Here is a 12,383-nt window from a genome sequence, read left to right on the forward strand (position 1 = left end):
TAATTACCAGTTGAAGTATCAGCACCATAAACACCATTTACACCTTGCATTTTCGCCTTTATCAAAGAAAAACTGTAAATTTACTGAATTCTTTCTTTGTTGACACCCTGTAACTCAATTTTTTAACACTAGTTTTTTAGTGTGAAATGTCACGCTGACAACGAGCATAAACTTTAAATTGTTTGATCGATAATTTACGAAATATCGATCAGTACAGCCATTTAAATAGAGAGAAAATAGGGATTTCCTTTTCTCCAACCTACAAATAATCCATGGCATGGAACTTATTATTAATCATTATTTAACAGCTCCGCTTCACATATCTCGGGCAGTAGAGTGCTCAATGTGACATCCTATTGTGTGATGCCCGGCACTCGCATCCTCACATGGCATCAGCGTCCATATTAACCTGCTTGGACAATAATAGGACGCATATTTCGGCACCAATTGTAAAGCATCATAGGCGGCTTTGCCTCATTTAAGTGCACAAATACTCACTTCACAAAACCATTCACAATAATAACAATAATAATCTACATATTCGTTTTATATTCCGTTATACTTACGTCCATAATAGCATTAAAATTGTTGCTGTTCAAAGTGTTGTCCAAATTGTCGTTCGAATTGCCCAAAATATTGTTGCTATTGCTGTTGTCCTTGTACATGAGTTGTTGTTGCATTTGTTGTTTCTGTTGCTGTTGTTGTTGTTGCTGTTGCTGTTCAATAGTCTTCTTATATTTGGCATTGAAAGCGCTCTGACGCTCATTTAGGCGTTGCAAACGTTTCCCATCGGTGTTTTCTGAAAGGGAAACAATAAACAAAAATAATAATAAATAATAAAATTGAATAAAGAGAACAGCAGTTAAGCACCTGCAAAAACATACGAAATAGGTGGATTGCTGGAAATGCGTACACATCGCATCGGAAATATGGTACATACAGGGTGTCATAAAAGAAAGCTCATATTAAAGAGGTGGGAATGATGTGCTGAACCCATAATTTTTGTATATTCAGTTTTTATGAAAACAATAAATATGTGCCCAAAATAATGAAAGCGGATACAGTCATATACTTCTTGTTTCGAGATATGAATGGCATTTAAATGAATTAAAAAATATTTTTACAAAATGCGACCATTTTATTTAGAATTTTATTAGTCTTGATTAACCAAAATTTATTATGAATATGAAATTTTGTGTATATCTCATAATGTTAAATAACTTGGCACTAATGGCATCGGAAGTTACGTTTCTTGGAGTGATCTTCTTCTTCTTCTTCTTAGCGCCACAGTCCTTCGTGAACCATTGCTTCCTTCACAGCATCTTGCCATTGATCTCGATTTACAGCCACTTTGCTCCAACATTGCACGCGCATTTTCCTAAGATCAGCTTCCACATCTTCTAGCTACCTTTTCCTCGCGCGTCTCCTTTTTCCTTCTCCAATTGGGCGAAGATCTAATGCCTTTCTCGTTGATCACTCCCTTGGCATTCTAGCCACATGTCCCAGCCATCTAAATCTTATCTTGGAGTGATACTTGACTCCAAACTCCATTGGAAGCTACACATTGAAAATCGGGTAAAGACGGCCAGTATAGTTTTCTACTCCTGCAAATCTATGTTCGGCAAAAAATTGGATCTCAAGCCACTGGTCGTTCTGTGGTTGTACAACGTAGTGTTTCCGCCAATTTTAACGTACGGATGTCTGGTTTGGTTGGATTCTCTCCGGAAGAGCTTTAATATCACTAAATTAGGGAGCGTGTAAAGGGCTGTATGCATTGGCAACATCGGAGCAAGTAGAACTTGCCCCACTGATGCCCTGAATGTCGTCTTGCATTTACTTCCCATCGACTTTTACGTTATTTCCATCGCTGCTCCACGTGCAATCAGGTTGAAGGAGGTTGGCCTCTGGAGGGAATCTCTCAAGGGACTTGGTAGCAGTTTTGGGCAGTTAAGATTTCTCTAAACGTTGGACAGATCTCTCCATCCGCAAACTGGAGTTTGAGGGTCGTGCTGGGGCAATCTTTCCAAATAAGCAGGCTTGGAACGAGAGGGAAATTTCCGCCGAAGCTTGCACCACTGTCTTCATTGACGGTTCCAAGATAGAATTGGGAGTCGTTGCAGGGGTTTTCTCCAAATCAGCCAATGTATCTATTTCCTTTAAACTGCCGAATACTGCTAATGTTTTTTAGGCTTCTGCCTGCAATACTTTGCGATCTTGCAGGTATGCAAAATGCTTAGTGAATGGGGCAGCGAGGGAGATAATAATATTTTTTCGATAGTCAAGCTTCGATCAAGGCTCTGACGACGCCATGGTGCAAACAGATCAACTTCTGTGAGGATGAGATCAAATCTCTTGCCAGGAAGGGGACTGAATCGGTCTCAGAGAGATCTTACCCGGTCGTCGACATCCCCCTGACTGTTATTAAAGCGGAATTGCACAACTTATTTTTCAGAAAAGCGCAGAAAAAATGGAGCTCCATTTCTTCATGTGCTGTTTCGAGAACCCTTTGGCCCCAATTCAATACACAAAGGACTCAGAAAGTCCTAGGAACTCTACGCCATTCAATTTCCAAACTCGTAGCTGCGTTTACCGCTCATTGGACGATCGGTACAAACGCGGAAAAGTTAGATTTGCCACTTAACCACCATTGCCACTTAAATCCCATCAATCTTCCCCATTGCATCAACCAGTTGACAATTTAGTGCCACTTGGAGAGTGCCAGAGTGATGTATGGTAGTAAGCACATAACATCTTAATGTTTTTGTTCCGTTACTGGTCTAGTGGTGGCGTATATTGGTATATTTTTGGTCTTCCTCTTTTGGGTGAATGATGCAAAACATGGAATTTGGAATCATCTAAAGAAGTTTTATACAACATTTTATGAGGTTCATTTTTTTAAAAATCTCGCTCATTGTATTCATAATTTAGTGAAACAATTTCATTAATTTGACTGCTTCAATTGACTTTTCAGTAGCGCATTCCACCAAGTAAATTTTCTAAGACTTTATTGACAGATTTTGACTGCATTTCATGTGTTACTCGAGGAATAGTCATTTTGAGAGTCTAGATAGCTCCTGTATCACACGCATAACAACGGGTGGGCCATGTAAAATTTGCTTTTTGAATCGGCTATAAAAAAAAACTAATCAATATTTTTTCAAATTTTTTGTTTTTATCAAAAGTTCGAGTGTAACCTTGGCAGTGTGACAAGTTGCACCGTCCTGTTGAAACCAAATGTCGTGCATGTCATCCTCTTCAATTTTCGGAAACAAAAACTCGTTGAGCATGTCACGGTAACACTCGCTATTTACTGTAACCGCGGCTCCTCGTTCATTTTCGAAAAAAATGGCCCGATGATGCTACCAGACCAATAACCGCACCAACAGTGACTTGTTGTGGATGCATTTGCTTCTCTACAGTAACGTGTGGATTTTCTGAGCCCCAAATCCGACAATTGACGTAGCCACCGATGTGAAAATCAGAAAAGAAGAAAAAAACTCACCACTTTGGAAATAGGTTTTCAATATTTCCCAATTTTGTTCAAGCGTATAGCGTCCCATTTCGTAAATGTCAAACCTTTAAGAAAATCATGAACACATTTGACATGCCATTTGTGTTACCATTCTCAAAAAAATAGGTGGTTCAAAAAGCAAACGCTATATGGCCCACCCTGTATTTATTGTAATAAAATATTAATACCTATTAATATTAATTCCTATTGTTCGGCGCGGGAGCACAATGCCACAATCCACAAAAAAATAAAATAAAATGAGGCCAAGTTAGCTCCGAGGCGACTGATAACACAAGTGCTGAATTTAGTACACAAACGAAGAGTTCGATTAAAGAGCTGCGCCATGCAGTGCATCTATCAATATTCAAGCTACAGATCGTGCAAGTCTTTAATTTCAGTCCATATTAAGGGGGTAACCTCACTTATGGGCACTCAAGCATCCTTAGAAACTTTGAGTGCATCCCCCTATCAACAGATCAGTGTACACCCTCGCTCTAACCGGAACTTTCTCCACTCATATTCGATCAAGGGCAGAGTAGACGGGGGGCTACATTTGGGCCAGAGCCTCTTGAACTTGTACGGATGGATCGAAGTTGGAATGAAAGGTTGGCGGAGGAGTTTTGCGAAGAGCTCCCCAACAGACTCAAATTCAGCTTACCGGGCCACTGCAGTGTGTTCCAGGCTGAGGTAGCCGTAATCAAGGAAGCAGCTGATTGGCTGATCACATGCGTACTCACAGTCAAGAAAGTAAATATTTACTCCGACAACCAAGCGGCAATAAGGGGCCTCGCGTCAGTGACGGTGCATTCGAAACTGGTCAGGGAATGCCTGACCTCACTGTCGACTGCGTTCGAATTCTTTGACATAAGCCTCATTTGGGTTCCTGGTCACAGCGACATTGCGGGAAACTGGGAGGCGGATGAGCTGGCCAGACAAGGGACATGTGAGGTGATTTCCCCGCGAAAGGAGAGAATTGGGATCCCCCTGACTACCTGCGGTCTGCTTCTGGAAAGATGGGCTTCGCGCCAACTCAGCAAGCGTTAGACAAGTACACAAACTTTTAAGGTCGGGAAATCCTTCTGGCCACGTGTGGATCGGGGGCGCTCGGGCGAGCTTCTGAGGTTGACAAAATATCAGCTCGAGGAATACATGCTGTGAGACTTGGAATTACCTCAAGTCCTTTTTTCGCTGGATGTATGGAGGATGAGGTGGAATCATCTCAGCACCTTCTCCTTGGCTGCCTTGCTCTGGCCGGGTTAAGATCTAGGCATTTTGGCTCTTAATTCTTTGTTACACTTGCTGGCGTTGACCTTAAAAATCTGATGAATTTCATCAGCAGCACAAAGCGGTTGACACAAACTCAGCACAGCCATCGTTCATAATCCACTCACTCTAAGACCATCCTCCTAACCATCCCACCACCATCTCTTTCATCCCATTGGTTTTCTCTTTCACCTCACCTTCTTCATAATGGTATCACAAAATACGAATCCGTTCATCTTTGCTCTTTCCTTGGGCAACTATTCCAACCTAACCAACCAAGCGGGTAACCAAGATGTGGCAACCGAAATGGCGTCTCCACGAGCACTTTCGAACAAATTGTGACAGCGTCCTTCAAAATCCACACTAAAATGCTTTATTTCGCCGAATAGTTGGCTTCTCGACAATAGCCTGTATGTTCTTGCGGAACACCTTGTATTGAGGTAGTACACAACGTATATTATAAGTATTTTAAAATCGTATTTTTAATACCCTCAAATTGTTTGTTTGCACATAATTTATGGTCCTTTAATGTGGCGCATTACAAACAGGATTTAATTAAGCGGCTTAGTGTCTCATTCGTTGTGCTCTGTGCTTCATGAAGGCAAGCGGACACTGGCGCTGCTTTGCTGTGAAAGCTGTTGTTTGAAGGCAATCGGATATCGTAATGAAGGCATATTAAAAAATAAAAAAATAAAGCCTTGAATGTATTTTCTCTAGTTGATGAGGAGATATTTTAATAGTTGTTTATTTATGGTGATTATTTTTTGATTTTATTGTGCACGTATTAGTTTTTTTATTGTCATTTATAGTTGATAGTTGTGAATTTTACTTTTCGATACTGGACGTTAATTTACCCGCGTGTTCAATGCAATTTCACTTAAAAGCCTAAGCAGTTTGCCAAGCGAGAGTTTTTAGTAGTTTTTACATCTGCATTTAGTTGAAAAATTCTTGGTTTATTAGCAATAAATAATAATAATGCACCCAACGATTGCTCTCCTCCCGCTCCGCTCCGAAGCCTGCAGTCCGCATGATCTTTTTTGTTTTAACACTAGACCAAGAAATGCAGGATTTTATTTTTTTAAGCCAAGGAGGATTTTTTTCTATTTTTTGGCGAAGAGGTTGGGTTAAAAATGCCTTCGCCGTGCCACAGTAACCGTGTGTGGTGATTCCACGAAAAAAATCCCTACTCTTCTATTGGATTTTACCCTCCACCCCGGGACTACTTCCGCATTGCTTCGAGGTAGAGGGCCAAGACGGTGTCTTAAGAAGGACACTTACTTACTCACCCTGCGTCCAGGATCGCTTGTTTTGAGCAACCTATGCTCAATGCTCTTCAGCATAACTTTTTATTTCACGCTTCTTTTTTCGGATAATAGCTTCTACTCAAATATGAACGAGACGTTATCAATAAAACGGTCCGCGGATGACATATGGCAAAAATAAATTTTCTGTTTTTTGGTAGGACTGTTATAAGCTTACATAGCAAATTTCAGCGTGATATGTCACATAGTTTGTTTTCTGTGCTACTGTAAACAAGTCAAGCTCGAGTGTGTTCTTCGAATTTAACGATGGAAATTCAAGTTGAACAAAGAATTTGTTTGAAATTTTGTTATTCCAACAAAATTTCGGCTTCAGACGCCTTAAAAATGTTGCAGACAACCTATGGGGACTCTGCTTTATCGCGTGCACGTGTTTTCCAGTGGTACAAATCGTTCAAAGAGGGCCGTACATCAACCCAAAAAACCGCGCCAAAGTCGCTCAAAAATTAAGGTTATGCTGACTGTTTTTTTCGATTACGAAGGTGTGGTGTGCTCGGAGTTGCTTCCGCAAGGCCGATCGGTTAACGCTGAATATTATTTACACGTTTTAAAGCGTTTGCGCGAGAACATTCGTCTTAAAAGGAAGGAATTGTGGGACAACAAGTCATGGTTCTTGCATCACGATAATGCTTCAGTTCACACATCACGTCTTGTTCGCGATTATTTGAACAAAAATAATGTTAATATCGTTCCGCAAGCACCGTATTCACCTGATATGGCTCCATGTGACTTTTTCCTATTTCCCAAGACAATTGAAGTCATAAAAGAGAATTCGAAGAACACACTCGAGCTTGACTTGTTTACAGTAGCACAGAAAACAAACTATGTGACATATCACGCTGAAATTTGCCATGTAAGCTTATAACAGTCCTACCAAAAAACAAAAAATTTATTTTTGCCATATGTCATCCGCGGACCGTTTTATTGATACCGTCTCGTTCATATTTGAGCAGAAGTATGCTCCACTAAATTTGCGACGGCATTCCATTTTTCTTCGTCTATCATCATTTTCTCAATTATTCCTTCAGGCGTAAATACACCAATAGCTCATTGCAGACCTCTTCTCTCTATGTTCCACCTCTCGCATTTAAAGAAGGTGTACTCCGCATCATCATACTCAGTATCTCCATATACGCAGTTTGGTAGGCTCACTTTTCCCATTCGCCACAAATACTTGCGAAAGGACCCATGTCTGGACAAAACCTATGTGAGGTAATAGTTAACCTCAACGTGTTTTCTTTCTACCTACTTTTTTATATCGGGTATTAGACTCGCTGTTCATCTACCATACCGTTCAGAGTTTCATCTTGCCTGCCAAAATACAGGGTGGCTGATGAATTTTGCTACATTAAGAAACTCAAATAACTTTTTTTTTAGTGTATGGAATTCATTTATTTTTTTTCAAGTTGAAGGTCATTAAATTTTATTAAATGTAGCTTAACTAGTTTTAAAAATAATTGAATTTAAATGCCCCCTATGCTCGTTGACACAAGTGCGGCATCTTAGTAAAAAGTTGTTCATTGCTGCTTTGAGAGTTGCGACAGGAATAGCCGCAATTGTTGCCCGAAACCGCACACCACACTGTCACGCGAAGAGGATGCAATTCCGTCTCGTGGAGTATCTGTGGGTTAGAAGTACTCCATATTCAACAATTTTGTTTGTTCACATTGCCGTTTAAATCGAAATGGGCCTCATCAGACATGAAAAGGCAGTTTAACATGTTTTGGTCTTCTTCCACCATTTGCAGGATCTTCTGGCAAAATTCCAAGCGAATCGGCAAGTCTGCTGCATTCAGTTTGTTAACCATTTGAATTTTGTAGGGAAATAAGTCTAAATCTTTGTGCATTATTGTTTGCAAAGGCTGTCGGCTGACACCAAGTTGAGCAGATAAGCTTCTTGTTGAAACCCTTGGATTGCTTTGTATAGCTGCAGCTACAGCAGCGATCGTTTCCTCCGTCCGAACTGGTGGGTTTCGATGATAAGGCCTTCTTGCGACTGTTCCTTGCTCAGCAAAATTATTCACCAGTCTCATTATGGTCCATCTATCCAAATTCTTGTTTGCGTGTCCCAGTTATCCATTTTAATAAATTTTAAAGATCAATCTGCAAATTAAAACAAAAATGGAACAGAAAACTTAAAAAGAAAAAAAGTTATTCAATTTTTTTTTGGTAGCGGCTTTCATCAGCCACCCTGTATGAGCGTTTGAACTCGGATATCGTAGAAGCGTGGTACTGGGATTTCTGAGATTTTTGCCTCCCATCTCCGTTTGCGCTCTGGTGCTACAATATCTATAGAGATGATTCCACTGATAACTAAAACCGCTGCTTCAGATACTGTTCTGTATGAAGAAGCTACTCTGAGAGCGCAGGTGCGTTGCACAGATTGCAGAATTTTCTGCCGGCATTGCGCCCTTAGCGAATCTGCCCATATTTTGCATCCGTATAAACGAATCGAGTTCGTCGTGTCCATTAAACGTTTGCGCATACTTGGCGTTGGGCCTCTTACTTTGGCGGCTCTTGGGGCAGCATGATTTATGTGCGCCCAGTAAGTTAACCTTGTGTCCAATTGCACTCCTAGGTATTTGATTACTCTTTTTGTCGATAAATTGGCATCGAGTACTTGTATATCTACTTCTAGTGGGATACGTCTGTTGGTTAGAAGGATTAGCTCTGTTTTCTCTGTGACCAGCTTTAATCCGTGGTCTTCTAGCCATGTCTGAACTCGGATCATCACCCGATTTACCTTCCTTTTGGCTTTGTCAATGTTTCGAGCGATTATTACAGCTGCAATGTCATCTGCGTATCCCACTAAATGCACATCCTCGGGCATCTGTATTCGAAGGATTTCATCGTAACTTATATTCCAAAGTTCAGGTCCGAGTATTGATCCTTGGACCGTACCTGCTGTTATTTGTTTAGTCTTACACCCTTCCCGCGTTTCGTATAAGAGCCTGCGTTTGCTTAGATAGCTACGAATAATCTTCAATAGATTATTATAGATCTTGAATTTTACCTTTAAGGCTTCAATTACGTCGTCCCAACTTAAACTGTTGAAAGCATTTCTAATGTCCAGGGTGGCTAGTAATACTAACCGTTTGGAGTATCGGTTACCTGCCTGAGCATGTTCTACGCTAGCTATTACATCTTGGATGGCACCTAAGGTAGATCTGTCACTCCTAAAACCATGCTGTCTGTCAGACAGGCCGCCACTGTTCTCTACGGCTTCGCTAAGCCTATGCTTTATCAGTTTCTCAAAGAGTTTTTCTGCGCTATCCAGCCTACATAGCGGTCTATAAGCGGACGCTAATATTGGGTCTCAAAAGAGGATAGATTACCAGGTTTGGCCAATCTGCTATGGTGAAAACCAAAACTCAATATTCTGCGCTCTAACATGGCCACACTTAGAAGCTGGACTGAAATCAGGGGACTCGGTATAAGGCCCGCAAGACCTGAAATAATCTTATTTACAAAGAAACTTAGGCTTCCTATAATCTCACCGCTAATTTTTAAGGGGGGGGAGATTCCTTTGAAAGAGAATGTCAAGTACCTAGGACTCATAGTAGACAGGAAACTCACGTGGAAACCTAATATTGAGAAAAGAGTTAAAGAGGTCAACACTCGCAAAAAAGCCGTCGGTATTAAGTTATATATACAGGGTTGGCCATATTAAACTGACCCATTGAGTAACCCTATAACTTTTTACTGTAATTACTGTTTACGTCAACAAGCCAAAGACACTAGGCGCACTTAAGGCCAATATCCGACGGGAAATAGCCGCCATATCGGCCGAGACGCTGGCCAAAACTATGGAAAACGCCGAAAAACGGGCACATTACGCTATACGAGCTAAGGGCGACCACTTGCGCGATATCATATTCAAAAAGTGATGTAAACGAATCTCCTTGAACTAAATTAAATGTTTTTCACAATGAAACACAAAAAAATGTTTCTTTTTCCATATTTTTTTAATAATCACATGGGTCAGTTTAATATGGCCAACCCTGTATATATATAATTGGCGCGTACACCCTTTTTGGGTGTTTGGCCGAGCTCCTCCTCCTATTTGTGGCGTGCGTCTTGATGTTGTTCCACAAATTGAGGGATCTACAGTTTCAAGTCGACTCCGAACGGCAAATATTTTTATGAGGAGCTTTTTTCATTGCAGAAATACTCTCGAAGGTTTGCCATTGCCTGCCGAGAGGCGACCGCTATTACAAAAATGTTTTTTTTCTTTTAATTTTGGTGTTTACACCGAGATTCGAACCGATGTTCTCTCTGTGAATTCCGAATGGTAGTCACGCACCAATCCATTCGGCTACGGCGGCCGCCTAAGTTAGACCAATTTTAAATATATGGAATACTTGAATGGTGGTCATCTGCTCAAAAGGCGAGTTACGCAAAAATTATGAGTAAGGTCCAAGCACAGCTTTTTTATGCATCTCTGGTGCTTTAAAGACTACCCCAAACAAAGCACTGGAAGTGCTAATCAATTTGCCTGCACTAAATCTGGTAGGGAAAAACGTGGTCGCCGCCTCGGCACTCCGACTTAAAAGTATGGCGCTATGGAAAGACTGGTGGTTTGGCGACGCTTCTATTTTGCACTCTCTGAATAGTCACAAACAAGAAATAGACTACTCTACTCTTAGACTCACCTTCGAAAAGCTCTTCAGGACGAGTATACCGTCAAGTAGGGAGTGGCAGATACTAAGGCCATGAAGAAGGGCGGAATTGGGGGAAGACGGTTCCAAACTAGACGATAAGGTTGGCTATGGAGTATTTTCGAAGGAATTAGGATTGGAACTATACGTTCGACTACCAGACTACTGCAGCGTCTATCAGGTTCGGCAGAGGTTCTAGCTATAAAAGAAGTGGCTACATATCTAAACACGCATGCCATAATAAAAACTACTATAAACATCTTCTCGGATAGCCAAGCGGCCATCAAATTAATGAATGCGGTTATACTCAGATCGAAGGTTGCACAGGAATGCCGAGTAGCCCTAAATGATATTAGCGTTCTATTCAAGGTCAGCCTTATTTGGGTTCCGGGGCCCAGGGATAATTGAATGAAACTGTAAAGCTGATGAGCTAGCCAGAAAAGGTACTGCTCTTCAACTGCTCAGCGATAAAAATACCATTGGAATACCCATGGCCACAAGTAAATTAATAATAAAAAACAACATTATCCAAGAGGCCGAGACGAAGATACGTGTCTAACAGCTAGGCTACTATGACCGCAAATAAACAAGAAAAGAACGAAGGAATTGCTTAGCCTCCTAAGAGATCATATCTCGAAGGTCGTGGCTTGTTTAATCGGTGATTGGCTATTTGGCAGGCATTCTTTGAGACTAGGAGTATCCTTCCATGAATATTGCAGAAGTTATAGAGATGAGGAAGAGGAAGAAACAGTTGAGTACTTCCTTTGCAATTGTCCAGCCCTAGCTAAAATCAGAGTAGGTTGTCTAGGTAAATTCCTGTTTAATTCTCTTACATACCTGTCTGGCGTGGGGTTGGGATCAATTCTACGCTTCATAAGAGCCACTAAATGGTTCCACGAAGGAAGGTAAATGGGGTTCCATACCTACCACCATAACCTAACCTAACTTCGGCTGCCACATCATAGGAGATTTGGCAGCTGAATTCTACACGCTCATTTCACGAAGAACACTCAAAACTCTGTGAAAGTTAAGCTGGTGCACCCCTGGGCAGTTTAATGGGCCCAATCCTATACCTGCTCGACACCCACGCTTTACCAGTCACTGAGGAAACTATCGTCGGAACTTTTGCAGATGACACCGCTGTTCTCGCAATTGACTCTAACTCCCAAAAGGCTTCACTTAAACTCCAAAGAGGACTTGATGATTTAACTCAATGGTTAAAAGATGGGAGAATAAAATGCAATGAGACAACATTATTTTCCTTGCGCAAAATTCAATAATTTATTCATATCCCAAATAATGTTATGAAATATTGTGGTATGCACTTCGGCAGCAAGCTTACATGGAAGCACACATATTTTCACTAATCGTAAGGTACTTGGAATCAAACTCCCAAATCTATACTGGCTACTTAATCGAAATGCTCATGTTTCTCTGAAAAGCAAGCTCTTACTCTACTCAGCCATATGAAAACTAAACCTCAAGCCTATGGCATACAACTCTGGGGCACTGCAGCTAACTCTAACCCCATTACTCCAAAGAATCCAGTCAAAAACACTTAGAATGATTACAAATGCACCAAATGCCCATATACTTCGTGATCTGAAATTTCTCACAATAGCTGAAGAATGAA

The 12,383-nt window shown here is 41.0% G+C and overlaps 1 protein-coding gene across 1 annotated transcript in view; it reads right to left on the reverse strand.

Annotated features, from left to right (window-relative positions):
- LOC129238131 (proteoglycan Cow) overlaps positions 1 to 12,383 on the reverse strand; it is a 131,150-nt gene that overhangs the window by 39,244 nt on the left and 79,523 nt on the right. The window contains exon 6 of the mRNA XM_054873171.1: positions 567 to 799. Coding sequence (XP_054729146.1) covers positions 567 to 799 — 233 coding nt within the window. The remainder of the gene's footprint in view (positions 1 to 566; positions 800 to 12,383) is intronic.

Source organism: Anastrepha obliqua, chromosome 1 (genome assembly GCF_027943255.1).
Source record: "Anastrepha obliqua isolate idAnaObli1 chromosome 1, idAnaObli1_1.0, whole genome shotgun sequence".
In the NCBI taxonomy this organism is placed as follows: domain Eukaryota; kingdom Metazoa; phylum Arthropoda; class Insecta; order Diptera; family Tephritidae; genus Anastrepha; species Anastrepha obliqua.